We start from the raw sequence: 26454 nt of genomic DNA, 5'->3' as shown, positions 1-26454 counted from the left end.
GACATGGGGCAAGGAACTCTGAGAAGGCGGGAACAAGGGTAGGCAGGATGACCCTGAATCACATGCAGGATGCAGCCTATCAGCAGCCAGTCACCCCTGTGATGTCACAACCCTATAAAAGCAGCAGCCATATTCTGGCTAGGCACTTCATCCTTTCACTGGGGAGAGATAGGACAGCTCTGTGTGTTACACAGACAAGCTAATTCCAGCAGTGTTTAACCTCCTAGTCATGTCAGCATTCTGGTGGACAGAGAGCAGTGCATTTTTCACAGAAAAGAATATTTACTGCAGCCATTAACCTCCCAATCACTTTCTACAGCAGTGTTTTTTACAGAGAGGGGTAGGGAGCTGTGTGTTGCATCATACATGTGAACAAGCTGGCTCAGCTTGAGAAACCTTAGCAGAGGATGGAGGAATAATATTTCAGCCCAACTCTGCGTCTTCATTCCACAACAAATGGTCTGCTGGTTATACTAGTCTGTAGACGATATAATACACACCAAGCAATCCATTCTTAATAGTCTTTGAGAGAGTGCAATTTTGGGTTTAGTACACAGCGACGATGTGCTGCAGCACTGTTGTATACTGATGGTGTTGTACAAAAATAAGTTTTTTTAAGCGTACTGTAGCGCATTTTTCTGCTCTCATAAGTGCATACCACATAGTGTTGCTCACGAATATTCGCAATTCGAATATTATTTGCGAATATCGCATATTCGCGAATTCGCGAATTTCTCGAATATAGCGCTATATGTTCGTAATTACGAATATTCGTTTTTTTTTTTTCACAGTACACATCACAGTGATCACCCCTCTCTGCTTCCAGCTTGTGTGGTGTAAAGAAGGCTGTAATACTACTGTGTGAGACTGGCGCGCGAAAATTCGCATATGCGAATTTTCGCATATGCTAATTTTGTATATGTTAATATTCACATATGTTAATTTTCGCATACGCGAATTTTCGCATATACGAAAATAAAACGAGAATATAACGAATATGCGAATATTCGCGAATATATGACGAATATTCGTCCATATATTCGCGAATATTCGCGAATTCGAATATGGCCTATGCCGCTCAACACTAATACCACATACGTACATCCAAGTAGTGTATTATTTTGTACCTGTAAATCTGTCAAGGGCCTAGATACTGTGAAAGGACAGCCAAAAGAACACACCTGCTGCTGTTCTAGGCAAATACTGTTTTAAGCACAATGAAGCGTATTGTACTCCCCTCATGTATACACACTAAGTATGTCAGGCAGAGAAGTGCCAGGACATGCACAGAGGAGTGGCAGAGGTAAATTCATCAGGTGCAGGCAGAGGTGGCAGCAGACTAGGGGCAAGTGGCAGCAGGAGTCGTAGTGAGAGACCTGATCTCCCGGTATCAGCCAGCGGTCGTGTCTCGACCAGCAACCCATCTGCCCTCATCGATTGATTAACACGGTCATCCACTTCATCACAAGTGACATCTGATACCCCAGTCAACAGTCAGAGGGGTTCTCAGAAACAACCCTCAGTTGGCATGGCCCAGGAGCAGTGCCCCTTCAGCATACCATGTGTACAAGGCACAGTGGTGTCATGCTGTTCTTCACATGGTTTGCCTTGGCGAACTGAGTCGCGCAGGGGAGGAAAAGTCTTTCATAAAGAAATTAGAGCATGGCTTACTCCATGAAAACTGGAAATGGGAACCATGGTGACTGACAACGAGAAGAACATCTTGTCTTTGCTGAGACAAGGAAGGCTGAGCCACTTGCGCTGCATGGCACACATGTGGTTCCTGAAGCATTCCCCCCATTTGCAAGACATCTGAACAAGGAAAGGAAACCTTGCATGTGCTTCAGCCACTCGTACACCACAAAGCACACTTTCCTTGAGCTGCAGCGTCAGAACAGTATCCCCCAACATAGTCTGATTTGCGATGTTGCCACACATTTGAATTCTACCCTCCATATGTTGATCCGACTATACGAACAGAGAAAAGCCATCACCGATTTCTTGATGATCCAAGCAGATAGGGGGACTCCCCTGTTTAACTTCAATGTCAACCAGTGGCAGCTCATACGTGACACCTGCTGTTTTCTCAGGCCCTTTGAGGAAGCCACATTATTAGTCAGTCACCAGGATTACGGGATGAATGACATCATTCCAATCCTTCCTTTCTTACAACAAATGTTGGAAATGATGGCTGGTCAGGGCACTGGAGATGTGGCACCTACATCTCCTGGCCACATGAGCCCTGTGGGGCTGAACTGGAGAAGGAGGGGAGTGGCACAGTGGAGCACAGTTTACGTTTTGCGAGATGGGCAGTTTTTCTAGTCATCTGACAGGAGAGGAGGAGCAGGGGCAGCCACAGGAGCTGGAAGGTTATGAGGAAGGTGTGACAAAGGACCCAGACACACCATGGCAGTATGCAGTGAAGATGGAGGCAGGAAGTCCCTCCGAGTAGCTTGCACAAATGGCACGATGCATGCTTTTTTGCTTGAGTAGTGACTGACGAATTGTCACCATTCTGAAGTGTTATGACTATTGGCACTCCACCTTATTGGACCCTCGCTACCGCCACAAAATGGGGGCCTTTTTTACACCCACTGAGAGGGAGGAAAAAACTGACCTACTACAGAGACATCCTACGTAGTCAATTGGCTGATGCCTATCTGCCCTCTGCGCTCAGCTTCCACTGCCATGGCTGCTGGGCAGGGGTGGGGTGGCAGGAACAGTACCAGCTCCATCAGCAGCAGCCTGAGTCTACAGTCGCTAATGAGTACCTTTCTTCACCCGCATAGTGAAACAACTCATCAGCAGGTAGACCTAAAGCAGGACCTGAACCAACAGGTGATGGCATACCTTGACATGGTCATGCCAGCACACCTTGAAGATCTGTTGGACTTCTGGGCAGCCAAACTTGATTTGTGGCCGCAACTATCAGAGTTTGCCCTGGAAAAGCTGTCCTGCCTGGCCAGTAGTATTGCATCAGAGAGTGGGTGTTTAGTGCAGCGAGGGCCATAGTCACCCCAAGGAGAACTCGTCTATCCACGAAAAATGTGGAGAGACTGACCTTTGTGAAGATGAATCAGGCATGGATCAGCCAGAACTTCCACCCACAAATGCCTGATGCATCAGAGTAGATTGACCATGGTGCCACACCAACCTTTCACAAATATGGATAGTGCAAAACACATTGAAGGTGCTGCTCCCCAGTTACAAACATTCCTCTGTATCAGACATTCACCCACCTTTGTCACTGAGTACTAATATTGCCGCCCATCACACCAATCTGTCACCGGGTCACTTTCAGGACTACTGATGCTGCTGCTGCCACCTCCAGGCTGTCTCATTCTGCCACCATATGTTCTCCTCATGCTTTCGCCAACTCCAGGCTGTGCTATTCCGCCACTATATGGTCTCCTCATGCTGCCACCAACTCCAGGCTGTGCTATTCAGCCACTATATGTTCTGCTCATGCTTCTGCCAACTCCAGGTAGTGCCATTCAGCCACTATATGTTCTACTCATGCTGTTGCCAACTCCAGGCTGTGCCATTAAGCCACTATATGGTCTCCTCATCTGCCGCCAACTCCAGGCTGTGCCATTCAGCCACTATATGTTCTACTCATGTTGCCGCCAACTAAAGGCTGTGCCATTCAGTCACTATATGGTCTCCTCATCTGCCGCCAACTCCAGGCTGTGCCATTCAGCCATTATATGGTCTCCTCTTCTGCCGCCAACTCCAGGCTGTGTAATTCAGCCACTATATGTTCTACTATTGCTGCCGCCAACTCCAGGCTGTGCCATTCAGCCACTATATGTTCCACTATTGCTGCCGCCAACTCCAGGCTGTACCATTCAATCACTATACAGTTTACTGATGCTGCTGGACCTGGGACATTACCTAAAATTTGTATGGTAGCACTAGCTACCATAAATCTTCAATTTCAATTTTAAAATTCATCTTTTAATGTTAGGGATTGTGAAGACCTATTGTCTCCTCATGCTGCAACCAGCTCCAGGCTGTATCATTCAGCCACTATATGGTTTACTGATGCTGCTGGACCTGGGACATTACCTAAAATTTGTATAGTGGCACAAGCTACCATAAATCTTCAATTTAAATTTTAAAATTCATCTTTTAATCTTTGGAAGTGTGAAGCCCTATGGTCTCCTCATGCTGCCGCTATTCCAGGCTCTGTCATTCTGCCAGATTATGGTCTCCTCATGCTGCTGCCACTTCTAGGCTCTGTCATTGTGCTGCCATGTGACTCCTTCTTAATTTGGGTTTTGTGATCATACAGTATTAGTTCAAGGTAAACACCAGGACATCAAACTTGGGAATCTAATAAAAACCTTACATTTACATAAAAAAAATCCATGTAATTTTTTCAAGACTGAAGCCCTATGGTTGTAGACGTCATATTACCTGGGGAATTATTGCAAGAATCCAATGAAACAGCTTGGAGCATAGCAATGAACCATGACTGATTAAATGAAACATTGGCACTTTCACAGCCAGGGGAGTGCTGAGAGCCAGGGGCTGAAACACTTTGTATCTCACCTGTCTGAGGACCGCCAACTCAATTTTAAGATTCAAGTACGAGCTTTTCCACTGCAGCCACTTCTAGCTTTATGCGCCTACTTATCCAATGGCACAGAAGCGGAATGTGCTCCTATCCAAGTTGCTGGTGCTGAAAGGCAGGGGTTGGAACAGGTAGCAGCTCGCCTCGCGGCAGACAGCCAGCTCGATGCTCACCAGAATGGGTAATCAAAAAATTAAAATGCATAAAAATTTAATTAATTGAAAATTACATAAAAAATCTGCCACATCCAGATGCTCTGCGGCATCAATGCCTGTAATCTGCATGTCATACTGAATAACAGTATTATTTCACTAACACAACATATGCGTGTTAGGACAAAGCAAAGTGTTCAACACCCCTATTGAGGCTCTTTATAGGCCAGAAATAGCCATTTTTAATAGTGATTTGCCTCAAATAAATTCATCCCGAACCACATTTTTTCAAAAAATTCAGCGAATCGGCCCAATTAAATTTTTCAAAAAATTTGCCCATCTCTAGTACCTACCAACAAAAAGAACACAACTCTGTGTGCTATGAACAGGGTCAAAAGACAATTGCTTGATAAAATCACCTGCTATTCTAATCATTAATTCAATGGTACAAGCCTTTCTATATTTTAGGCACATAAAACATTTAAAAATAAAAAAAGCAGACCTGACTGCACATTTTCTCTTAATAGAACAGGAGAAAAAAGAAGATAAATTCTTCTCCTGTTCTAGTGTATTGTAAGGAACCACTAAAGATGGATAACTGCAATATCAAAGATGTATGAATTAAATACATTTAAAATATAATAGGTGGGAATTCCTGGGTGTTGTCATTGAGACTTGTAGGATGATAGCGACATTTCATAGGGACATTTCATCTAAAGGCCATGTCTCTAGTGGCCAGAACATCCAGTCAGTAATGATTGGTAAAGGCATGATTTTATGCCATATAGCCACTATGGAAACCTGCTCAAGAGAATCTCAAGAGGGCTTTAGGCCCAGGAGACAGAAGTTTCCCAAGTTCAAAGGGCCTTGAGATCTTCAGATATTGGTCTGTAGACAGCCTTGTAAACTTTGCAGATGGCCTGGTGATTCTTGTCCAATATTAAACTCTGATTTAAAGGGGTAATCCACCCCAGGACATCTTATCCCCTATGCAAAGTATAGGGGATAAGATGTCAGATTGCGGGGGGGTCTTGCCGCTGGGGTCCTGCAGCACCCCGCTGTCATTACTGCACAGAGCAAACTTGCTCTGTGCATAATGGGGTGCGATACAGGGGCCGGAGCATCGTGACATCATGCCTACGCCCCTTGTGACGTCACAGCCTGCCCCCTCAATACAAGTCTATGGGAGGGGGCGTGGCAGCCCTCACTCTCCCTCCCAAAGACTTGCATTAAGGGGCAGGCTGTGAAGTCACGAGGGGCGGAGCTGTGACATCCCGATGCTCCAGCCCCTGTATCGCCTGTCAATACGCACAGAGCAAGTTTGCTCTGTGCAATAATGAAAGCGGGGTGCTGCAGCGGGGGGGCCCCAGCAGCGGAACCCCCACGATCAGACATCTTATCCCCTATGCTTTGGATAGGGGATAAAATGTCCTAGGTCGGAGTACCCCTTTAATTTATCCTTTATCCCCACTAATTTAGATGAATATGTTTTTCTCAAGTCTCCATTCATTCCATTTATGACATTTTTGAAACTGCCACAAATGGAAGGAATTGATATATCCTTAAATCTATAGATGGAGGGCAATACTGAGGACACTACTTTAGGTCGGAAGCTTAAGCCTATTTTAAAGATAATGTTATCTTCTTTGATTCTCAAAGTTCTTGGATTGGCCAAGGTGATTGCCACTAGAATTATAGTCTTTAAAGTCAGAAATCTGATGGTAATGGCATTTAAAGGCTCAAAGGAGAAAGATCACATCCTCCAGCCATGATTACAAACCTCTCGGTTCGAAATGCATGGATGTCATTTACAGAATGCACACTCTATTATTTTAATCCTTTTGAATTAAGGTGGACTGTATTAAAGTTTTTGCACGTCCTGTGAAGTTGATATTGATGCTGGAGGTTTGCTTCCTTTTTTTCATTCATAATAAAACTGCAAACAACAACAAAAAACGTGGTCTCAAATGGCTGGAGGTGCTCAACCCCAAATGCAGTTGTGCATATATACTGGGGGAGCAGATCCTGCCCTTGTAGTCCGTTGCTAGGGGCGATCCCCAGCATAAAAATGCATACAATGGAGGATGCCTGCAGTGGACTACAAGTGCCACAATAGAATCCTACACCAGATAAACGGTGTGGATGTGTAACAATTAGAATAATACAATACAAAAATGTAGGTGCACTACTGTGGTAGATGTATACAATGACATTGGCTAATCCCTCAACACTGATGTTAAAATTGAGACATTCGCCAGTGTATCCTTATATGAAGGACACACCAGAGCCCGCACACAAACGCCAAGGTTTCTCAGATGGCACGGGACCTAACGCTAACCTACCTGTGCGTAATAAGCAAAAACCAGGGGCCAGTGGGCAATTACAGCAGCACTAGGTCGACATGTAGCCTGCTCCCAGTTCCCTCCAGCGTGACTAAGCACACATACAATGGAAGGGGGGAGAGAGGCTACAAGCCCCACCCAAGTTGGCTGATATAGGTGCATGGTCTCACAGGTGCAACCCTAATGCTGCCTGGAAAATGTTCAAGGCGCATTAACATATGGAGTTTACACACCTCCACGTATAAATTTACAAACAACAACAAAAAACGTGGTCTCAAATGGCTGGAGGTGCTCAACCCCAAATATAATATAAGGATACACTGGCGAATGTCTCAATTTTAACATCAGTGTTGAGGGATTAGCCAATGTCATTGTATACATCTGCCACAGTAGTGCACCTACATTTCTGTATTGTATTATAATAAAACTGCATCAGTTTTTCCCTGTCTTATTACCCACCAGGATTTCCTGAACGCAACATGACTGGTGAGCTGAATGTCAACACGCCGCAATATGTATCTGTGTTTTACCATACCTGAGGGAACCCAGCTAAGATTGCAAGGATTAATTAAGTTCCTAATTTTAGGTCTAATTCTCTCAGAGGCTTCCAGAAACTTGGAGACCTAGCTGACATCATAAAGTCAGCTAGAGCACTTAGAGCTGTTATGTGTACTTTAAGAGTACTGAGAGCAAGGTCCAAATCCTTCTAATGCAAAATTGAGCCATAGGGGAATGCTAGAGTGTTCTGAATCAAATTTAGAATCTCCACACCAGAATTCAGTCTTTCGATTTAACCGTAAGATCTCAGTGCCATTTTTTAGATGGACCTTCTTAAGAAGAGTGTCATTCTCAGTATCCATGACAGGTGTAGTTAGATCAGTAAATCTGAAGTCTCTGGAAGAAATATTGGTCCTTAAAGGTGTAGCTGTTTCAGGAGAGATAACCAGCTAATTTAAGGCCTGTACGTGACTATTGATGTGCAGCCCTATGTAGTTTTTGTAGTATTCTGGGAATCAGAGGAATTGGTAGAAAGTTGAAAGCTAGATTTAATTTTTTTACTCTAGAATAGAGTTAAACTTTTGTAAGTCTAGGTCTAGGTTGAAATAGGATAGGTCATCTACTGCTATGTCCTGGTTTTATGGGATTAAAAGAGATGAACATTTAAAGTGTATCCGTCAGATCCAACAACTTTATATATATATATCACTCAGTACCTAATCCTGACCATGTACATCTAATTTTTATGTGTCTAGCACCTTTATTAATTTTTTATAACACTTTTAATTTAGCTCACTAGTCTAAATTCCTCTCAAATGGAGGGGGCGTGGCCTCACTGTGCAGGTCTCCGCCCCCTCCCTCAGTATGCTGTCTGTTCACATCTCCCCTAGCAGTAGCAAAACTACAACTCCCAGCTTCTCCTCACTGACAGTAGCGGGACACAAGCTGACAGTGGGAGGATTTTTCCTCCAGCTGTGTGCCCTGCGCTCACAGCTGTCAATCAAGGAAGTGTGTCCATGACATAGGTGATGATGCAGGGACACAGCAGGACTAGTATGTGTCCAAGTAGGCAGGGGGGGGGGCAGTTGTCTGACTGTCTTTTTCAGTATGAAATACTGAACATTTTCTAATGAAACCAATTGTAAAACCTATTGGTTTTGCATGCTTTACAACATATCAAAAGTTTTTGTGTCTGACAGTGCCAATTTAAGCTATATTCACACTGCATATTTTCACATGATATTATATATTTTGGTATATGATGCTTGCCAAAAAAATCTGCCCTAATTTTATAATTTTTTTTATGCAAAGAGAATTTAGAATCTTTAAAAAAATGTACCATTGTTCTTGAACTTACAATTTACCATTTAAGTTGGGATGAGCTTCATTGATGGACAGCATTCAGGGATAACACTTGCTTTTCTGCAAAAGAAAATATCCTCTCTGTTAAAGCTTGAAGCTGATACTGTCTGAAAGCAGCCAATGTCACGTAGTCTAAATAAATCAGAAATGGCACTCCTTTGACAGTTTTTATGTTTGTTTAAGGGCCTAACAGAGTTCATACAATAAACTGAAATAGGTAATTGTTGACTGATCCCCAAAGGCTTTCTCCCCTGAAATAATTAATGAGCTGTATGAGTCTCTAAAACCCTGATGCTGGTATCGGTGGGAATAAGAGGATCTGCTCTCCCCTGTTCAGGTTGTGCCTGGATAACCACCAGCAAATGGATTTCTCGACCTCTAAGGTAAAGAAATCCTCTGCCTCAGATTTTTGTTTTAACTAGAATGAATTCATTTTTCAAGAAACTGCTGAGATGCACAATTGTCATAGATGTTCTCAATGTGCAGGAAGTTAACTAGAAAAAAAAAACTGTGGATCTGTTGTGAGAGAGTATTTATCTTTCAAAAATTATGGTCACATTCTTCTTAAGTAAATCATGAGATTAGAAAACATGGCGGATTTCCTCCAGTCACTTTTGACCTGTGTCTCATATTGCAGCTTAGCGTCATTCATCATTCAGCATTCAGTGCATGCCTACTGTTTCTGGAAGGTAAAAACATGTTTTTCTAATCTTATTTAACCAACCCTTTTAAGGAGAATGCATTACCTAGATTCCCTTTACAGATTAGAGCTATATACCGAACCATGCTCTTTTTTCAAATCTGCTTCTATTTTCTGAATGTAAGTTTTTTTTATTTTATTTTTTGTATTATTATAGTGCAGCCATTTTGCCTGGTGACCAGAATGAAAATGACAAGATTTCTATTTAAAGCTAGATTCTAAAATGGAAAATGTGAAAAAAAAATCACCAAAAATATGTTTGACATAAAAACTTGATTTAAACAATTCTGATTATACTTTCTAAGTACTACAATTTGAATTCCCTTCAAATTCCACCAGTGGAAGCTAAGGAACTCACCTAAAGAAATATTTAAGAGATTATCCTCTGGTAAAAGAAATATTTAAGATATCATCCTCTGGTATATATATTTTTTTTGTATATATACCCTTACTATGTGCTATAAAAATAAATAAACTTCTATTTATATCCAGTGCCCCCCCTGATTCCTCTGTATCCTGCTCTCAGCCACTGGTTTGATCCGTTTCCTGGAGCTGGGGGTCGATCAATGACAATGCAGCTCAGCGAATCACTGGCCACAGCGGTATCATGTCTCAGCCAGTGATTGGCTTAGTGGCAATGTGAGTCCTGGCCTCAGTCTTCTTCCTCGAAACGACACATTGTCTCTAAGCCAACCACTGGTCTAGGCGGGACTTCTGTGGTCAATGATTTGCTGAGCACACAGAATGAGCATATGTATTAAACAAAAACACTGCTGGAATACCTCTTTCAGATTTTGCTGCCCATTGACTTCAATAGGTAGCAAAATCTGCTACAACAAATCTACAGCTGATCTGCAGCAGAAAATACGCACATATAATGTACCCTTAATGCAGTGAATGAGGGTGCTCTAAGTCCAAATGCAGTAAACTCCAATAACTGGTCAATCTAGGCATAAATATTTATTTCTCTACATTACAATACAGGGTATTTTGATATATCTTATTGAAAAATAGAACATGTATTAAACACAGAATTATAGACCTATGTAGAGAAGAGGAAAAAAAAAACATTTTGTTTAAAGTGGTCATACAAGATTTGGAAGACATAACGTGTGGGAACATTTCTCCACTCCACAAGTTGAATGTGGTATTGCTGTCATGATGCATATTGCTGCTCCATAAAAGTGATTGGGGCTGAGTGGCAATATTGCAAAGAACCTCTGTACACATGTGGCACTGTGTTTGGAAGAAAGCTGCCATATATTTTTAACTCAGTACAATCCTTTTAAAGAGTTATATTCCATGTCACAACAATGTTGACCATACACAATAGGGGGAGAAGATGTCAGGACACCTGTTGCCATCAGCTTATATGATCTGATGTCCCCTTTGTCACATTAGCTTTCCAGTTGTGTCCCTCTCACACACTGTGACTGCTGAGCACAGAGAGATCCACATGCATTATTGCTTTTGTCGAATCTATTGTATAATCTCAGGGGGTCTTTACTGTCAGCCGGTTTGCTGCAAATCAGTGAAATGTTTTTTTTTTAGATCAATTTTCTTTGCCTTGGGCCATGATATTTAACTTATTTGTCAAAGTACCATCTGCTAGACAACATGTGCTATATATTATTCATTTACTAACACTTGCTTACTATGTTTTTAGATTTATAATGGGGTTTAGGCTGGAGGGAAGGAAGTTGAGAGATTTCGAATGACACTAGGCTCATATATGCTGCAATTGAGGTTTTCCAAAAATTCTATTTTAGTGAACTGAAATGAATTTAGATTATTTCGAACCTGCAAACCAATAAAGAACAAACAAAACCAATAAAAATATTAAAATGTAAGCGAAACCAAGGAGTAGAGGAAGGGTACTTAGATACTCTAAGTAAGGGTCCGTCTATACAGATCTATCATTACACAAAGGTCCAAGCTGAATGTGGAGGCCTGGTTCAAACCAAACAGCTGCAATGCTGTACAAGAAATAAGCGCTGCATTTTGCAGAACATTATTGTTACCCTAATAACAAGTCACAGGGTAAAACAACTACTGAAGTGTGAGCGGTGTAAATCCACTGTTCCCACTGAATATAATACTGCCACATACTGTGCCCCTGAACATTATGTTGCTACATACTGTGCCACCTAAATACAATACTGCCATATACTATGCAGTGGAAGAAACAAAGATCGGCACTGCCGTGTATACCTTGTAGCTTCTTCAATATGCACATTAGTAACAGCAGTAGAGCTCGGAAGCGGGACCACTGCAAAGGTTCTTCCTGTGCTCAACCCCTATAAAAAACAGTTTAAAACATACAACGGGAAGAAGAACAGAGGGAGCACTCACGATTAGGAAGTCATTTCAAGTGGTATCTTTAATCTTGAAAGTCTGTGCCGTGCGAAAACTCCATGGAGCGGGATGCCAGTGGTCTGCGGACAGGTAAACAGCCGCGTTCGCGCAAAGCACACAGCACTTTTTCTGACCCTGTCAGAAGAAGCGCTGCGTGTTTTGCATGAAAGCGGCTGTGTTTGCAATGCATCGACTTTCAAGATTGAAGATACCACTCAAAATTACTTCCTAATCGTGAGTGCTCCCTCTGTTCTTCTTGACGTTGTCTGCCATACACTATACCCCTAAATATTATGCTGCCACACACTGTGCCCATGAATAAAATAATGCTACATGTTGTGCATTTGAATATAAAACTGTCACACACTGTACCCCTGAAATAATATTTTCACACACTGTGAAATCTGTGTTACAGTACCAGGCCTCTTCATCCAGACAGTGATGAAGGCTGTTCTGTAACCCTTCTTCTCTGTTTTCAGACAGGAATCTAATAGGACAGGACTGAGCACATATGAGTGCTAATCCCACCCCCTTACTTACTTGACTTTGTCCTTGCCTGTGCTTCAGCTGAGGCAAAGATGATGCTGTAGCCAAACAGGATTATGTTCTGGATGATATGGGGACCCCTGGTGGTCTTTTTCATAAGCCATGACTTCTATAAAAAGGAAATAAAATGTTATTATAAAGTATGCCAAGATGTACAACATATAAAAAGTTTGCCAAGATGTACAACATATAAAAAGTTTTTGAATCTGACATTACTTATTTAAATGATAAAATGTTGGTTACGTGTAGCTGTGCTAGAGGGTCCTTACCAAGTTAGATTGCTTACTAAATAAAATAAAAAGCTGTGTTTAATAAGCTCCTGCTAGTGGTAGTTGTGGGCAGTCAGAATTGAATCATTTTATTATGGATGTGCAAAGGGAGGCATGATATTTGAAACTATGTAAATGAAAATCAAAGCTGTAACCCTTTTAAGGATAGACTTTTTAACTACTTAGATACAGGAGGAGCAAAACAATACATACTGTACATTTTAAAGTTGTATGGTGTTGTGGAGCATTAGACTTGTACAACATTTGTGTGGTTGCTGTATGATGGCTCTATCGCACACCATTGGTAATTGACATGACAGAATCAATGATACAATCTTTTTTAACCTTTTTTCTACAGTGCAGTTTGATGACTGCCAAGGTAATGAAGAAGTACAATATGAAGTCTCCAACCCGGATTTCAAAGTGGAACCTGACGGATCATTAATTGCTTTAAGAAATGTGACGGGAAACATCCGGGTTTTGTTCATCAACGCTCGTTCCCTTCACTCTGATGATATGGCAGAGGTCAAGATTCTGGGGAAAAAGGACAGACACAACTCAATAAAGGTAAAAAAAAAATACCATAGATTGCTGTCTGAAAGTCACTAGTCAATCCTGATATGAAAAAAAATAAATAAATAAAAAAAAAAAAAAAAAAAAAAAAATATATATATATATATATATATATATATATATATATATATATATATATGCCAAGGACCAAGCTTGAGGGTGTCATTAGATGTTACTTTGTTGCACAGAATATGTTGTGGCTGGTGAGGCCCCATCAGAGCCAGATGCCATATTATAGTGATACCTGGGCCTCACCATTGATGATAGCTAAAATTACCATTCTTTATCTTTCACTAGTCTCCAGAACTTAAGGGATACTCCAGTGGAAAAAAATATTTTTTAAATCAACTGGTGTCAGAAAGTTAAACAGATTTATAAATTACTTCTATCTTAATCTTAATCCTTCCAGTACTTATCAGCTGCTGTATACTCCAGAGGAAGTTCTTTTCTTTTTGAATTTCTTCTCTGTCTGACCACAGTGTTCTTTGCTGACACCTTTGTCCATGTCAGGAACTGTCCAGAGCAGCATAGGTTTGCTATGGGGATTTGCTCCTGCTCTGGACCGTTTTTGATATGGACAGAGGTGTCAGCAGAGTGCATTGTGGTCAGACAGAAAAGAAAATCAAAAAGAAAAGAACCTACTGTGGAGCATACAACAGCTGATAAGTACTGGGATAATTAAGATTTTGAAATAGAAGTAATTTAAAAATCTATCTAACTTTCTGGCACCAGTTGATTTTTAACAAAAATAGTTTTCCAGAAGAGAACCCCTTTAACAGATCATAAAAGTGAGCTCAGTACAAGTCAAACATGTTATTAACCCAGACAGTGATGCAGCCAGGGAAAAGTCTGAGTAGTATAAAATCACTACTGTCAAACTGTCTCACAGCTTATGAAGTGCTTGTACATTACAGAAATAGTGTCACACCTATCCATGGGTGCCTTGTATTGAAGCATACAGTAGCTTCACTAATACAGTAGCTTCACTAATACAGTAGCTTCACTAATACAGTAGCTTCACTAATACAGTAGCTTCACTAATACAGTAGCTTCACTAAAGTGAATAGAACAGAGCCTATCTTTATGAAAGTAAGAATCATGTTTTCAAAACCCTCAACAACCACTTTAAAGGGGTATTCCCATCCTCATGATCAGTTTTTAAATTGTAGGATGTGTAAAGCTATTCACTTTTGTAAACATATATTATTTTTAAATTTGCATCTTTTTTATGTTACTGCTTATTTTCTCTGCCTCTTGTTCTGGCCTCAACCAACTGCTGGTTGCCTAAGCCATAGCCCACCTCTTCTTATTCAGAAAGGTGGACTGCTGCTACGCCACATACTCTCTCTGCACAGAGCAGGAAAGAGATGTTATCTGCTGAGAACCTTATCTTTATGTAACCATCATCACTAGCACTTCAGACACATGGGCTCTGCTGCTTGTGTGAAAGCTATACTGAGTCAGTGATTCATGCAAAGTGCTAGTAGCTTGAACACAACAAGCACGTCTGAAGTGTCAATCACAGAGCAAGACCCCTCCGTGATGAAAGCAACAAGAGAGAGAAGGTTCTGCTCTGCTTTCTACTGTGAGTGGAGTTTTTCTTGCTCTGTGATTGACACTTCAGAAACACAGGCTCTGCTAGTAGTGTGCAAGCTACAGCCCCTGGGCCCTTTGTACAGATGATCCCCCTCCCCTGAGTCTGCTGCACGTCTGCCCCTGGTCTGAAAATGTGGACCCCTTCCTATGCTTTATATAAATTGTGCTTTTTATTATAGTATTGTAAGGGCTATGACATTTCCTTTATTGCATTTGCCAACAGACTAATGAAGAGAGACCCTTAATGACACCTAACAATTATGTGGTGGAAGGTGGAGTCATTATATCACACAATACAAATGGGACAACATAAATAAGGCCCATAAAAGACATGATACCCTTTTTCAATAGCACCGCACCAACCCTATGCGCTACAGCAAAAAGAAAAAGGGGGGGGGGGGGGCGGGGGAATCAATCTACCTGCCTAGCCTGTCCTGCCATTGTTGCCGATCTGTTTATTGCTCTATTACGTTTCTGATAGATTAATTCTTCCTATCTCTAAAGGAGCTCAGCTTTTTATAGCAATTGTTTCATTGTCTGAAATTTCTCATCTTTTTAAATGTTGGGCAATCACTTTTCTTGCCATATATAGTAACCGGCCCACCGCAATTTTAGAATCATCCCCAATCTGGAAAGCCTCAAGGCTTATACATACTTTAGGTTCTTTGGGGATTTCAATATCAAAAGCTTCTCCAATATTTTGTAAAACGGATAACCAGAATTGCTTTATGGCTGGGCAGGATTGCTTTTTCCTATCAATAAATGAATAACCTATCCACGGGAGCCCACTGTTTTGTTGAGGAGAGACAGACAGAGGCTCCCTATTCTAGAGATAAGTGCTGATCCCATCAAACAAACTCTTACTAATCTAACATTTATCAAAATAGCTTGAAACCCCCCTGTAAGGTAGAGAAGTATTTCTTATTGAAATGAAGCAAAGAAGAATACAACTGATAGAACAGTAGACTTGCATCAACAGGGAACGGCTGTCATCTATTGATTAAAACTTGCTGAGAATGCTATGCTGTAACAGACAATAGTCAAGTGGCATAGGGAAATCCATTTTTATAATGCAATGTTACTTAATGGTGAATAGAAGGCTTTGTTAATTCATGTGAGAGTATTAAAAATTAGAACATCTAAAACTACTTTAAACTACCATAAAATTTTGGCATCTCAGAGTAAATGAATCATGGATTATATTATCTTAGGACATCTTTATACTTAGTTTTTTAGGGAATAAAAACTGTTATAAAAAAAAAAAAGTAGTATTTCTTGACACCTCCTAAGGATTTTTCACACTGCATGTATATTACAGTAAAAACTCAAAATACTACAATTAGGACATACTAAATCACTGTAGAGCAAAAAAATAAAAAGGGGGTTCTATTTTCACAGTCTGTAAACATGGCCTTAAAGTACGGTAGTTTGGGCACCATTGGAATCCATCCGACAAAAGATCTGGCACAGATTTATTGTGAAATGGAAACAGCAAATAAAGTCTACACTGTTTGTAGAAATGTATTAGTTCACCATAAAACTAGATCGCCATGGTGACAATTGCTGCCAAAAATTGTTACTCAGTCTTTCAGTGACAATTGGGAGGATTCCTACAGAGAAACTCTTGCAATGATGGTAACTTATTTGTAACATATTAGCTCATGAGAAAACATTTCACTTGTTGGCCACCAAACATTGTCTTAGATGTAGTAGCTCTTGCTTTTACAAATGTCCTTATTAAATGTTTTTTTTTTTCATGATCATATTTAATTTGATTTATTAATATTTTATATACACTCTTCTGTGACCGTGCATTCACTTGCCATGGAATCTGGGAGTTGTAAATTTATGTGCGATGAAATTCCAGTGCTTCCCTTTGACATTTTAATCTCTAAAATACTAATTTTTACTTGAGTCGTGTTCTCTCCTCTGTATCACTTTATCACTTTATCTGCAGCTTAAAACAATCTAGTCAGTATTTAAATCATATGACTAAGAGATTATGTCCTGTGGAGCTCAGAGCTGACAGTAGCCCAGACTTGTAAGAATATATAATTAAGTTATTCTCTTCTGTCAACTAAGCTCCGGTCATCTCTATTAAAGGGAACCAGCCATTATTTCTGTGCTGCCTGAACCACGAGTCATTGGGATGGTCCCTGGCAGCTTTCCCCTGCCCCACCAGCTTTGACTGTAATATCCCTCTTTATACCCAAACAAGCAGATATCTATTAATTATTATCTATTAAGCTTGTGGGGAGGGAAGAAGCCAACACTTGTGGTTCAGGCAGCATGAATGTGATGACAACTAACATGGCCCATAGTGGTTTTCTTATTGCTTTTCCAGAATCCTAAAAAAAAAAATCAAAGCCATATGAGTGGGTTCTGGGCACCACCAAGTCACTCAGCCTTTAATTCAGTGGATTTGGATAAGCTACAGGAAGTGTTGAGGTAGCAGTCAAACCGGGGCCCTGGACCTCTCTGCTGCAGAAAAAGACACCAGTATTATACATTGCAGATTGTAGGTGTAGGCTATGTTACAGACTTTACACTAAGGCCCAGGACTTTATGTTGCACCTCTGAAGTACATGACATGGCAATTGAATATTATACACTAATAAGTCTTGTAAGAGGCAAAATGACAGCCATATTTGCTTTCTCCCTGATCTCAAGCAGACATTAACCCCTTCCCAGGTGAGGGAGTACAGCACCAGCTCAGAAATCAGGTTAACACTGTTATCATCAGATGCTGCTATCAGCAGCTAACATCTGCCGGTAGTGACGGACATCAGAGATTGCTCTCATTTTAAGGTGTAATCTGGTGGAAGAGGAGTTTTTTTTTCCTAACTGTGCCCATTGTGTGGGATATAAAAAATAAACCTCTACTTACAGCCAGGGCTCCTGTGGTGCCTCCAGTGTAATACTTCAGTACCCTAATGTGATTATCTTCCTTAACTGCAGTGTCCACGTGTCAGGCCCAGAAAGTACCCAGACCCAATGGGTCAAATTGCAGCTCAGTGATAGGTTATTTCATCTTTGCCAGCAATTCGCTTAAAGCCATATGACACATTGGTCCCGGGTGCTTCCCGAGCTCAACAGTCATGTTGTAGCTTAGAAAGCCTCGGTGTCCTGCTCGAGAGACCAGAGCACAGAGAGGCACTGTGGGAACGCTGGAAGTAAGTAGAGGTATATTTTTTTATATCTCACACATTGGGCATAGTTTCTAATCCCCCTCCCGCTGGATAATTCCTTCAACTATTTAAATGCTAGAATCAATAGTGATTGTGGCACGTAAATGTTTAATTCTAGTGGCCCCATCGCACCGCTACTGAGATGTAATTGAAGGGTGCTGATGGGTTGCTTATCTTGACCTTGGTGTATTCCTAGGCAATTGATAAAGGCTTTAGCGATAGAGCACCAATAACATAGATCAACATTGACTGACTGATGGCTTATAATAGGGCCAATAAGGGAGGGGATGTGTAAAAAAAAAAGTAAAAGAATGTTTTTAAAATGTTTTGTTAATCATTCCCTTTTTTCATTTTCCAAATAAAACACAAAAAATAAAATAAACGCATTTGTTATCACCACATGAATCATTTTCTGAACGATTAAATTATTACATTTCTGAACCTGCAAAGTCAACGTAAACACAAATTTCAAATGTCAAAATTTCTGGTCTCATCACATCCAAGAAAAATTGTAATAAAAAAAAGTGATCAAAAAGCTGGAGCTCCACAGAAGTAGTAGTAGTAGTTTTTATGGCACAAAAATAAACCCTAACACAGCTCCATAGGTGGAAAAATAAAAAAATAAATAAAAAAAGTTTTCTATATATATTTTTTTTAACCATACAATGAAACATAAATTATCCATTTGTTATCATTGGGATTGTACTGACCCATAGAGTAAAGTTAGCAGGTCAGTTTTACTGTATTGCAATATAATGTATGATAAAATAAAGCATGCCAATGAAATTTACAACTAGCCCCACAAAAAAGGCCTAATACAACTTTGTTAGTGGAAAAATAAATGTTATGGGTCTTAGAAGGTGAGGGAAAAAAATGTAAGCCACAAATCAAAATTTGAGAGGTCGTGAAGAGGTTAAGAACGATTGGATAGAATTGTGTCAGTTTAACAAAAGAAAATGACTGAAGGACTTGTGGAAAATCTTTTTTTTTTGTTTGTTTCATTTTATTGCAAGAGTGTGTTGTAAATAAAAGAGCAATACTTACGGATATAGGAAAAAGGTAAAAGCTCAGACCGAAGCACTATCGACCGATATAATCTCCAACACATTTAGGTCAAGTTAAACCATAGTGTATATTTTATTTAGCCAGACACAGACGCGTTTCGATACAGCAGAGTATCTTATTCAATGTGATTGCAGGCTTAGTGATAAAACAAGGAGTACAGTCTATTTAAACTGGCCATTTGGCACTAAAACTGATAAGCGACATCATATGAGACACGATAAAATGACATATGTACTCAACAAGTAATGTGAACAACATACATGCATATAATCATAAGAACAATAAATCAGTGTTCTACATATAAATTAGACCATAAAAGATACTTCAAAGTGGCTTGGTGCAGTGAAAACACAAAATATAAATTATAGTTCTGAGACCGACATGAGGCTCACAAGGATCTAAAAAACAAAACATAATAAAACACTTAAGGTACCAGCGGGATACCTCCTAACCCAGCGGGGGATGATGGGTAGTCCCATGAAAAAGAGATGGAAACTATCCTATAATGGGAAGGCTTATGCGTAAGTACATAAGGGGAATGACATATATACTGCGTCTACAGCATAGGTTCACGCATGCGCAGTAGAACAATGAAAAGCGTCCAAAGAAAACAGAACAATGATTAGTAAAAGCTGATAAAACCAATAACCCATTCCTCCTATAAATAACAAAAGTAGGATACCATTGCTCCTGTGTTGTTTTAACAAACATACCGATAGTGATGTAACTATTGTGTAAGTGATGCACACTCGCCAGTAAATGTGAACGAACTTCGATCTTTGTTACATAAGTGGAGTAGAGATGGTGCATGCGCACCAAAGGTATTGAATGATGGTACTCATGTCTTCTATCTGTACCTATCATCCTTCCAAAATAAATCCTCAGTGGGTTCCATTAGTAACAGTGGTTATCACTGTGCCACTGTGGTTGTCACTGATACAGAGACTTTACTGTTGTCACTGTTATGGAGAAACTGCTGATGTCACTGTTATGGAGAAACTGCTGATGTCACTATTTTGGTAGTAGTGTAGCTATTAGTAATGTGTGGGAAGTCTCCAGGTGCCTATCCTTTTTAATTTGTTAGGCTATATACCTTTTAAGCACTGTTTTTGATATGTTTATATAAATATGTACATAGGTTGCCATGGTTAGTGACCAGGGCCAGCAAAATCCTATTAGCAAACTAGGGAGCCCCCTTGACGGGGCACTGCTCCGCCTGGCAAATTTTTTTTACTGCATACTATTTCTAGGTCGTGACAGCATCTGCTCCTGGGCACAAACATTTTATTATACAGGGCTCAAATCCTGCAGGACCAAATCTAGAATTGTGCTCACCCCTACCCTCCGCCTCCTCCCCAACCGGCTTACTAGATGCTTGGGGTATAGGGCCTTTGATGATGTCACCATCATGTGACCAGTAATATGTTGGGGGTGGAGCTAAGCCATGCAGGAAAGGAGAGATAGTTACTAAGGGACCTTTGGTGATGCTGTGGAGGAGACAGGGCTGAGCTGGAGTGGAGGTCAAACGTCATCCCAGTAGTAAGGTACTTATATCAGGAGTAGGTTTGTTACAGTGTGTCACTCCAGTAGTAAGGAGATTACATGAGGAGGAGGTATGTTTCAGTGTGTCATCCCAGTAGTAAAGTTATTTACATGAGGAGGGGGTTTGTTGCAGTGTGTCACCTCAGTAGTAAAAAGATTTACTTGAGGAGAAGATTTTTTACAGTGTATCACCTCAGTGGTAAGGAGATTACATGAGGAGGAGACAAAAGCGGATGGATTTCAGCTCTCCCAAAAAGGTGAGAATTTTAAAACTTACATTTTACTAGGTTTACGTTAAAATAGGACAAACCAAAGAAAATATAATGAATACAAAAACGAAACGTCAAGCAAAAACCAAACTCTTAGTCATGGCAATGGGTACTCAGCAAGTGCCCATTTATATAATGAGAAACCTGCCCCTGAATGACATGTTTTGACCTTAAATCATGATAAGCAATATAGAGCGGGACAAGACGGCCATATCGGAGCATAACGCACCAAACCGGACATGGGACACTATAAACACACCGCACCTCCCAATTGAGCAATTAAGGGGGATACGAAGTACAAGTATAGCATACTAAATATCAATCTTCGATCAATTCTATCAATTTATACAAGAAAGACACTACCTGTTGGTACATAGTGTATGTTTTACTGATGAAAAGTAATAAAATTACAATACAAGTAGGAAGTATGCTGTAGCATATGTCCTATTTTAATGCATACCTTGTAAAATGTAAGTTTTAATATTCTCACTTTTGAGCTGGAATCCATTCACTTTTGTTTCCTTTGGTGAGCTGAGCTGCATTTTTTTCAATTTTTGTCATTACATGAGGAGGAGGTTTGTTACAGTGTGTCACCCCAGTAGTAAGGTAATGACATGAGGAGGGGTTTGCTACAGTGTGTCACCCCAGTAGAAAGGTGATTACATGAGGAGGAGGTTTGTTACAGAGTGTCACTCCAGTAGTAAGGTGATTACATAAGTATGGGTTTGTTGCATTGTGTCACCTCACTAGTAAGAAGATTTACTTCAGGAGAAGGTTTGTTACAGTGTGTCACCTCAGTAGTAAGGAGATTACATGAGCAGGAAATTTGTTACAGTGTGTCACCCCAGTAGTAAGGTGATTACATGAGGAGAGGTTTTGTTACAGTGTGTCACCCCAATATTAAGGTGATTACATGAGGAGGAGGTTTGTTACAGTGTGTCACCTCAGTAGTAATGTGATTACATGGGGAGGAGGTTTGTTACAGTGTGTCACCCCAGTAGTAAGTTGATTACATGGGGAGGGGTTTTGTAACAGTGTGTCACCCCAGTAGTAAGGTGATTACATGAGGAGAGGTTTTTGTTAGTGTGTCACCCCAGTAGTAAGGTGATTACATGAGGAGGGTTTTTGTTACAGTGTGTCACCCCAGTAGTAAGGAGATTACAGGAAGTAGGGTTTTGTTACAGTGTGTCACCCCAGTAGTAAGGTGATTACATGAGGAGGGTTTTTGTTACAGTGTGTCACCCCAGTAGTAAGGTGATTACATGAGAAGAGGTTTTGTTACAGTGTGTCACCCCAATATTAAGGTCATTACATGAGGAGGAGGTTTGTTACAGTGTGTCACCTCAGTAGTAATGTGATTACATTGGGAGGAGGTTTGTTACAGTGTGTCACCCAAGTAGTAAGTTGATTACATGAGGAGGGGTTTTGTTACAGTGTGTCACCCCAGTAGTAAGGTGATTACATGAGGAGGGTTTTTGTTACAGTGTGTCACCCCAGTAGTAAGGTGATTACATGAGGAGGGTTTTTGCTACAGTGTGTCACCCCAGTAGTAAGGATATTACATGAGGTAGGGTTTTGTTACAGTGCGTCACCCCAGTAGTAAAGTGATTACATGAGGAGGGATTTTGTTACAGTGTGTCATCCCAGCAGCAAGCAGATTACATGAGAAAGGTGTTTGTTAAAAATCCTTGCATCGGCCCTACTAGTGGCATGGGTCTGTGGCCACCAATAAGGTGTTTCAGTGGGATTGTTCACCAATGAGTTTGTATTATATATACCTGTTTGTAAACCAATGAGAATGTACTCATGTGTATTATTGTGCACTGATGTTTGTTATTCATGCTTGAAAAAGGCTTTCACAAGCCGAAATGTTCCAATATTTGGTAAATGAATAAACACCAGCCCAAATTAGGAACCAGAGTCTCCAGTTTTGGTGCTGTGATCCAGAACTTTGTGTATGTACCCACTTCATCCTTATAGTTAATTCCCTATGGATGGTCTATTTTTTATATGATGTCTTTTTGATTGCACACCAGCATATAAAAAAGTACTGTTTTGACATTCATTGGCATCCATTTTTTGCTCCTTGATAAAGCCACATGGCGAAACATGTATGAGGTAGACAGACGACTTGGTTTTAATCAGCACTGCAGTCCCATATGTCTCTTGCAAAATAGGAAAGCAGTGTTGATGATACATTGTCTCACCACAATGTGATCTAACATCACCAGAATATATGCCAACTTGAGTAACACATGACAATGAAGACAACAGAAGGAAAGGTCAGCTTCTCCTAATCCAAGCGCACGGCAATCTCCACAAATGACAAGCAAAGAAAAGCAGAAACCAGCACTGTAGAATCTTCAGATTTATTAGTGGTTAAAACACAGAGCAGGATAAGAACACATACCGTACGCAGAAAAGGCAGTGACGGGTTTCAGGTCACGTGACCCTTCATCAGACTGACAAACGGTCACATGACCTGAAACCCATCACTGCCTTTTCTGCGTGCGGTATGTGTTCTTATCCTGCTCTGTGTTTTAACCTCCAATAAATCTGAAGATTCTACAGCGATGGTTCCTGCTTTTCCTTGCTTAACATATGAAAATGTATTGAGTTCCAAATATATATTTCAGAGTGACATATCGACATCTATGGCAAAGAGATGAAAAGGTCTGTGTTTTAAATCTTTAATACTCACTTATTTGTTATAAATAAAAGTAAAATTTTACTGCAACCTTTGAGCATGAAATCAGAAGGAATTGGTAACCCTGCAGGTAATTGTTATTGTACTGTAGCACCTTCTTGTGTGTTAGGGTGGGTTCACACCACATTTTTTCAATACAGGTTTTTTTTCAGGTTTTTGATAAAAAAACGGATTCCTCAAAACCTGACTAAACTGTATCAAAACGTGTGTACAAAGTTTTATCTGTATACGGTTGAAAAATGATGTCCGGTTGCATCCGTTTTTTAAGAAAAAAAAGCATACGTTTTGAACTTTTCACTCCATTATGAATAAAGTTTCACTTGTTTGATTGAAATTCCAAGAAAAAAAACTGTGCAAAGTCAAAAACCGTATGGTAAAAACTGGATGGAACCATACACACATACAGTTCTGTACGGTTCCCATTGACTCCCATGTTAAAAAAAACTGTATACGGGTCAATATGGTTTTTCACCTGGACCAAAAACCGTGGTAGGCCACGGTTTTCTGTCCAGGAAAAAAAAAGTAAAAAACCGTGTGGTGTGAAAAACAGAGACAACCATATGCAATATGATGCATACGGTTTTGAATGGAAAGTCTATGGTCACGGGTTTCTGTACAGTTGCATACGTTTTTTGTTTTTTTTTGTTTTTTTTAAACCGTATCCAAAAACTGTATAGAAAATCATGGTGTGAACCCACCCTTAGTGAGCTAATATTTTTTGTTTCATTCTCTATTACGGGGCACTATGTCTGTTACTTCAGAATGGGGACAATCAGTAGAGTTGGAAACTACATTATTGATATGAATGAGTGTAGATACAGTGTTATCTGCACAAGTGTAAAATAGATAGAAACCACCACTGCAACATTATGACATGGACACACTAGGACAACTTTAACCCAGAGAGTTCTCCCAAAGTCACAATGCTATAGTACAGTACTTCTTCTGTGTACAGTGGTCCCTCAAGTTACAATATTAATTGGTTCCAGGACGACCATTGTATGTTGAAACCATTGTATGTTGAGACCACAACTCTATGGAAACCTGGTAATTGGTTCTGAAGCCTCCAAAATGTCATCCAAAAATAGGAAAAAGTGAGAATGAAAGAAAAATTGAGTAGATAACTAATATAAATAAAGCAAATCCTTACATATAAAAGTAAGAAAGATCTGCTGGGAGCTGTAAATCACGGTCTATGTCAGTGTTTCCCAAGCAGTGAGCCTCCAGCTGTTGCAAAACTACAACTCCCAGCATGCCCCGACAGCCGAAGGCTGTCCGGGCATGCTAGGAGTTGTAGTTTTGCAACAGCTGGAGGCACCCTAGTTGGGAAACACTGGTGTATGTAGAGGACAGGAGCTTCTTCAAGGTCCTGTACATAACACGCAATGTCCTAAAAAAGTAGCATGGAGCTGCCCTCACCTGGTGTCCAGAGGAGCAGGTAAAGAGTACAGAACATGTAATACCTCCCTGTACTGTAGGGAGGCGCTACCAGACACCAGTTAGTGCATACGCTTCAGTAATACAGGGGTTTTACCAGTGAACGGCCATTCTGATTGGTCAGATCTTCCAGCCATTGACATGTTTCACAGATCCGGACTGTCCGTACATTGTATGTTGAGTCTGGTTTCAACTTACAATGGTCCAGAAAAGACCATTGTATGTTGAAACTATTGTATGTTGAGGCCATTGTAAGTTGGGGGATCACTGTACTTCAGTTTAGGGAAACTCTTCAGGGACACTTACAAAGGGGGTACTCCACTGGCCAGCGTTCAGAACATTTAGTCCTGAATGCTGTGTGCGTGCTGCGGGGGTCGGCCATGGTATGGCAACCCCCGCAGCGCGCACACAGCATTCGGAATTAAAGGGGTACACCGCCCCTAGACATCTTATCCCCTATACAAAGGATAGAGGATAAGATGTCTGATTGCGGAGATCCCGCCACAGGGGACCCCTGCAATCTCAGCTGCGGCACCCCAGATATCCGATGCAAGGATGAATGGTGATGCGGAGCAAAGGCTCGTGACGTCACGGTCACGTCCAGCTTTTAACTTCATGGTCAGGCCCTCTCAATGCAAGTCTATAGGACTTGCATTGAGGGGGCGTGGCCGTGACGTCACGAACGGGGGACAGCTGTGATGTTACGAACCTCTGGCGCTGCACCCAACGCTCTAAACGAACATCGGGTGCAGCAGGGAGATCGCAGGGGTTCCCAGCGGTGGGAACCCCGCGATCAGACATCTTATCACTTATCCTTTGGATAGGGGATAAGATGTCTAGGGGAAAAGTACCCCTTTAAATATTTCAAACGCTGGCCAGCGGAGTACCCCTTTAAAGTTGTTCTAGTGTGTACATGTCACATTGTTGCAGTGGTGGTTTCTATCTGTTTCACACTCTTGCAGGTAACACTATAGCTACAATTATATACTTATACCAGTAATATAGTTCTCAACTCTACAGAATGTCCCCCATTTTATATTTTTTGCAGTCTGGATGTGGTTTCAGTTATATATTTGCTGTTCAGTTTTGAAATTTATATATTTATTTCCCTTGGTAGTCAAGGTTACCTGATTTATTAAGAATGCTGCAATGTGATTCACGAGCTGCAGCAGTCTATAATGTAATGGCTTATACGTTCCCATTCACTGTAACTGTACATCTAGACCTAAGATGCGCTGTGTCACCATGGCTAAATAAAGGAACTTTTCTCTAGGAAC

At 40.7% G+C, this 26454-nt stretch overlaps 1 protein-coding gene and 1 long non-coding RNA gene across 3 annotated transcripts in view; one reads left to right on the top strand and one right to left on the bottom strand.

The window, feature by feature from the left end:
• The window catches only part of LOC130276439 (uncharacterized), a 53906-nt gene extending 41264 nt beyond the window's left edge, over positions 1-12642 (bottom strand). For both annotated transcript variants that reach the window (XR_008845118.1, XR_008845117.1), the window contains exons 1-2: positions 12526-12642; positions 8926-8990 (exon numbers count right to left, since the gene is read on the bottom strand). This is a non-coding gene — a long non-coding RNA (uncharacterized LOC130276439). The remainder of the gene's footprint in view (positions 1-8925; positions 8991-12525) is intronic.
• CDH13 (cadherin 13) overlaps positions 1-26454 on the top strand; it is a 973781-nt gene that overhangs the window by 288412 nt on the left and 658915 nt on the right. Inside the window, exon 3 of the mRNA XM_056525819.1 lies at positions 13159-13367. Within this exon, the coding sequence (XP_056381794.1) occupies positions 13159-13367 (209 nt within the window). The remainder of the gene's footprint in view (positions 1-13158; positions 13368-26454) is intronic.

The sequence above is a fragment of the Hyla sarda genome, chromosome 6 (assembly GCF_029499605.1).
Source record: "Hyla sarda isolate aHylSar1 chromosome 6, aHylSar1.hap1, whole genome shotgun sequence".
Lineage (NCBI taxonomy): Eukaryota > Metazoa > Chordata > Amphibia > Anura > Hylidae > Hyla > Hyla sarda.
This window is presented reverse-complemented; position numbering and strand designations above follow the sequence as displayed.